Source organism: Rattus norvegicus, chromosome 7, assembly GCF_021556685.1.
Source record: "Rattus norvegicus strain SHRSP/BbbUtx chromosome 7, alternate assembly SHRSP_T2T, whole genome shotgun sequence".
In the NCBI taxonomy this organism is placed as follows: domain Eukaryota; kingdom Metazoa; phylum Chordata; class Mammalia; order Rodentia; family Muridae; genus Rattus; species Rattus norvegicus.
In genome coordinates, this window is record NC_141540.1 from 30783109 (window position 1) to 30788574 (window position 5466).

General features: G+C 46.0%; 1 protein-coding gene across 1 annotated transcript; it reads left to right on the top strand.

Annotated features, from left to right (window-relative positions):
- Nucleotides 1–1566: 1566 nt before the first annotated feature.
- Uqcc6 (ubiquinol-cytochrome c reductase complex assembly factor 6) lies at nucleotides 1567–4660 on the top strand. Its single transcript, NM_001135566.1, has 3 exons — nucleotides 1567–1606; nucleotides 1867–1983; nucleotides 4472–4660. Exons 2-3 carry the CDS (start codon nucleotides 1876–1878, stop codon nucleotides 4565–4567), a joined length of 204 nt encoding a protein of 67 aa, NP_001129038.1. The 5' UTR covers nucleotides 1567–1606; nucleotides 1867–1875; the 3' UTR covers nucleotides 4568–4660.
- Nucleotides 4661–5466: the final 806 nt, after the last annotated feature.

The window sequence follows — 5466 nt, forward strand, 5'->3', positions numbered from 1 at the left end:
GTATGGACAGTGCCTGAGGTGTGATGCTCCCGAAGTTGTTCTCTGACTTCTAAAGCACACGTGCGCACACATGAACTGTCACAGAGAACAACTTGGGGATAATGTTGATTGCCTCAGTTGTGAGAATAGTCTTCCAGATGTAGATGTGGTATCATGAAGTTAAAGAAAAGATGTGTGGGGGTTGGGGATTTAGCTCAGTGGTAGAGCGCTTGCTAGGCCCTGGGTTCGGTCCCCAGCTCTGAGAAAAAAAAAAAAAGAAAGAAAGAAAGAGAGAAAGAAAAAGAAAAGAAAAGATGTGTGTGTGTGTGTGTGTGTGTGTGTGTGTGTGTGTGCGTGCGCGTGCGCGCGCGCGCGCGCCTGTGCATGCACGCATGCGCGCAAGAAAAGAATTTACAGAGCTGTCTTTCTACTTTCTGGTTTTTTTTTTTTTTTTTTTTTTTTCGGAGCTGGGGACCGAACCCAGGTCCTTGCGCTTCCTAGGCAAGCGCTCTACCACTGAGCTAAATCCCCAACCCCTCTACTTTCATCACATAGGGCTGGGGGAACAAAATCGTGTCGTCAAGTTTAGTGACAAACCCCCCTCAGTCCCTGAGCAATTTTGGGCCCAGAGTTTAAAAAATCATTATGATGACTCCTGTTGCAGGATACCATCTTAATGCATCAGAATTCTTGCAGTTTGCCTAACCAACATAAACGTACACTCAAAGCATGATTTTTAAAAAACACTCACAGATTAAGTAATGAGATTGGATGTTTCTTTTCCAGTAAAATTGTGACCCAAAGGTACTGTACCTTGGTGTGACTCTGTGTAAAGTATCAAAGAACCTCAGGAACTGGGAGGATAAAGATTGAGCCGCTCTCTCTAGAGCAATGGTTCTCAACCTTCCTAATGCTGCCACTCTGCCACACCCTCAGGATTTTTAATTTATTTGAATACCCTCTAGCTGTGATGAGCCCCAACAATAAAATTTATTCTGTTGCTACTTTTTAACTGTAATTTTGCTACTATTATGAATTGTAAATATGATATACAGGAAATCTGATACACGACCCCAGAAAAAGGTGAGTCCTTCCAAAGGTCTCATGATTTACAGGTTAAGAAAGGGTGTTGTGGGGGGTTGGGGATTTAGCTCAGTGGTAGAGCGCTTGCCTAGCAAGCGCAAGGCCCTGGGTTCGGTCCTCAGCTCCGAGGGAAAAAAAAGGGGTGTTGTATGATGTTCCCGTCGAGCGTGCAAGCGAAACCCCGCCTCTTCCTAGCCACTTGGCACACGTGCCGGTTTTCTTTGTGCGAAAGGACAAACGATGCCGTAAACACCACAAAGGCCAGGAGAGGCAAACGCAGGATTGGGACAGTGTCCAGGAGCGGGGATCCCAGGCTGGCTAAGGTGTGGAAACGGTCAAACAAGACAAAAAACCCAGGGGGGGTAGGGGTGAGTCCAGTGACCCACTTTCGTCAGAACCATTCGAGTGCGCATGCGTGCCCGTTGCCCTCACTTTCCGTTCCGTCGCTGCGCGGGATCCTGTACATTGGTTCCTATCCGCTGGCGGTCCGCTTCAACTCTGGAGGAACCCTGTGGCCGGTCGCCCTGCGCGTGTGCACTCCGCGGTACAGTCTCCCATGCGCATAGTCGTGGGCAGGAGCGAGGGGCTGAGGGAGCAAGGAACCACCGAGTCCACCTTCCCCTGCTCGGCGGGCGCTGGCTGCACCTAGCGGGCCCTCAGCTCGCCGGTAGCGGGGAAGGAGGTTGCCCGGGCACCCGAAGCAGCATTGCGACTCCGCTTCCTCTAGCACCCTGGTGCCTCAGTGGTCAGGCTGTCTGAAAGCTACCCTGCCCTCTAACGCTGTGCCCTTTCCGTCTCTGCCAGTTCTCCACCATGCCCGGGGGCGTGCCCTGGTCGGTCTACTTGAAAATGCTCTCCTCCAGCCTCCTGGCCATGTGCGCCGGAGCCCAGGTGGTGCACTGGTACTACCGGCCTGACCTGGTGAGTGCTGTGGGGTTCATGCCCACCCTAGAAGTGACACCCCAGCGTTCTGTCCAATTTGCTTAGTTCCTCTTGACATTTAGGTTGTTCCCAGTGTTTGGATAACTAGTGCTGCAGCAGCTTCCTCTTAACACTCAAGACTATGTCTACTAGTTATGGTGAGCCAGCCTAGTCTACAGAGCGACTTCAGGGGCATCCGGGGCTACATAGAGAAACCCCGACGCGGGAGTCGGGGATACACACACACACACACACACACACACACACACACACACACACACACACACACACGCACCCCACACTGAAGTATCAAGAAACTTACTATGACAGAAAGTGGCATGAACGTCCCTTGGAAATGCAGTTTTGTGTTTCGTTTGTGCAGGAGTAGTTATCCTCAGGTCTTTTACCGAAGAAATAATGCCTAGAATTTGATCCTGTGAAGTTGACTTGATTCATCTCATTACTATTGGAGATGTGCAAGGGTTGTTACCAGCAGCTACCTGTATTTGGGGAGAAAGCAACACAAACCCACGGTTTCTAAAATGAGCGGTACTAAGGGTCCGTCTGGTTAGGTGGTAATATTGGCAGTAGAGCATCTTTACTGGTAGACTAAGAGACCAAGGCTGCTATAGGATGTTGTATGCTTTCCTCCGATTTAAGGGATTTATGTCCTTTACCTGCCTTGTCTTTTGGAATTATTCCAGCCACCACTATTATAACTGAAAATTTTAGGAAGAGAGCAGAGGAGACCGTGGTGGCTGCCCAAAGTTGGTACTCAGTACTGCTTTAGGGGAAAACTGCTAAGGTGTTTTGTTTCAGTTGTCCAGCATAACTCACTAGGATAGCAAAAGAGACAACTGTGTTCTTTTAGTTATCTAGACCGAGCCCCAGAAGTCATCCTAATTCACCTCTTACTGCATGCCTCAACAAATATTACTGGGTGAATATGGAAGGAAAGTACATCCACATATGCTCCCCACACTTATGCCTTCGCTAGCCAAGCCACTGTCAGTTTATCTCTTCAGTTAAGACAATAGCTTCCTGCCCATCTTCTGCCCTCCACTCCCGCTTTTCCTGAAACTTCTCAACACAGCTTCCATTGCTGGTTTTTTTTTTTTTTTGGTTGTTATTTGTTTGTTTGTTTGTTTTTTTCTATCCTGGAGTCAGGCCATGTCATTCTCCTCAAAACTCACCAGGATCTTCCTGCTTCCAGAGCAAAGCCACGGACTCCTTATGTCCCCTCTACCGCCCACCAACTAGCTTTCTAACCTGCTGAACACGGTCAGATGTACTGATGCTTTTCCTTGAATATGAAGGCACAGTCTGTGGTCAGATCCTCTGCCCTTGGGATCCTATTAGCCCAAAACACTCCTAGACGTCTGCAAGACTGTGTCCTCATCCTCCTCATCTGTGTTCTGAAGTGACCTGAGCCAAAAGCCTGAGCAGAGGTGCTCACCATCTAACAACCATGAAGTGCAGTCTGCAGTCAGAACCACTTACTCTGATGGCCATAGAAGAACAGTTGTCAAGGACAAGGAGAAATTGGAACCTTCGAGAGCTATCCCCGGGGAATATAATGTCACGAAGCTGCTTTGTTATGTAACTAATCGGCTAGTTCCTCAAACAGCATATATGTTCCAGCAATTTCCCAGTGTAGGTTTTTACCCAACAAATACCAAGACATCTGTCATACTTACTTGTTTGATTCAGTACATGTTCATAGGTGGGAACAATCCAGATACCTGAATACCTATAGAAAACATGGTACATCTATATAGGGGAATATTATTCAGTGATCCTACATGAGTGAACCTTGCAAACACTACAGGGAAGGATTGAGTCTCAAAAGACCACATGATATATGCTGGTCAAATGTATGTGGACAGAATTGGCTTGCAGGAACTGTTTGGGAATGGAATAGGAGTTTCTTTTTAAGCATAAAAATTTTTGTAATTTTGTGATAGACTCACAGTTCTAATTATACTGAGAACCATTTTTTTTTTTTCCTTCTCCTTGGTGGTGCTGGGACTCAGCCACACACGTGCTGCACCCATTTCCTTCTGCCTTCCTGAAACGCAGAATTGTGTGTGTTTCTCATGACTATGCGTATCACCTGATGGCCACTTCCTGTCTTTTGAGTGCATTAACTACTAATAGTTAATTCCCAGGCCTGGTGCATGGTAGAGAGGAGCAAATAGTGCGGGAATAGATTTCCAAATGATGGATTTTCATTTGAAATTACTCACAATTGTGAATCAATTGGATTTATCCCTATGAATCCAGTAGGACTCAAGATTTGCAGGATGATATATTCAGACAGCAAGAAATCGACATCAACCAGGAGTCCACGTAATAATGGTCTGTTGTTGAGGAGCGTGTATGAGGCTTTTGTTCTTTCTAAAGCTTTTAACAGCTTTTTACACATTGAACGGTTGTCTTGGAATGTGGTGGCATCTGTTTTTTGGCTTTTGTTTGTTTTTTTTTGTAGACAATACCTGAAATTCCACCAAAGCCTGGAGAACTCAGAACGGAGCTTTTGGGACTGAGGGAGAGACACCGTGAATCTCAGGTCTCACAGCAGTAGAAACCTCAAAATACAGCTGTGCAAAGAACTCTGTGAATGATGCTTTAAATATGTATTTTAAAATTTATTAAGTAAAACAACTTTTTTTTTTTTTGCTTCTTTTTTTCGGAGCTGGGGACCGAACCCAGGGCCTTGCGCTTCCTAGGCAAGCACTCTTCCACTGAGCTAAATCCCCAACCCCGTAAAACAACTTCTTAAAACACCTAATCCAGGGTGCTGGAAATATCGTACTCAACTGTCTGCTCTTCCAGAGGTCCTGAGTTCAATTCCCAGCAACCACATGGTGGGTCATAACCATCTATATTGAGATGTCCCCTCCTCTGGCCTGCAGGCAGAATGCTGTATTCATAATAAATAAATCTTAACAACAAAAACCCCAAACCACCTAATCCAAGGGCAAAAATGCTGGTTGATAAGAACTGATAAACTTGTGTTTTGGTCAGTTTTTTTTTTTTTTTTTCTTTTTTTCGGAGCTGGGGACCGAACCCAGGGCCTTGCGCTTGCTAGGCAAGCGCTCTACCACTGAGCTAAATCCCCAACCCCCGGTCAGTATTTTTTAAGGATGGTCACTATACATCCTTGGCTACCTAGAACTTGCTATGTAGGTCAAGCTGGCATCCAGTTCACAAGATCTGTAAGTTTATAAAAAGGTCTTACTATATGTGTAGGCCATGCTGCCCTCAAACTTAACCTGACTCCACTTCCCAGTGAAGTTACAGGTATAAAGGACCTGCTTGGTCCAGTCTCTCTAGAACTGAACAGTGTCTCTAGCATTTGACTGGGTAGGTGCTTATTCAGTATCAGAGGCCATTTGCAGTGGCTCCTTCCATTATGATTCTTCTCTGAATGAGCTTAATTATAATGGCCAAGTTATAAATTACATAAAATAAAAATCAGCT

Excerpts from the sequence above, each read along its gene's own strand:
- Uqcc6 (NM_001135566.1), top strand. The coding sequence starts at position 1,876 with ATGCCCGGGGGCGTGCCCTGGTCGGTCTACTTGAAAATGCTCTCCTCC. Across the intron at positions 1,984-4,471 it reads GGTACTACCGGCCTGACCTG|ACAATACCTGAAATTCCACC; the intron begins GTGAGTGCTGTG and ends TTTTTTTTGTAG.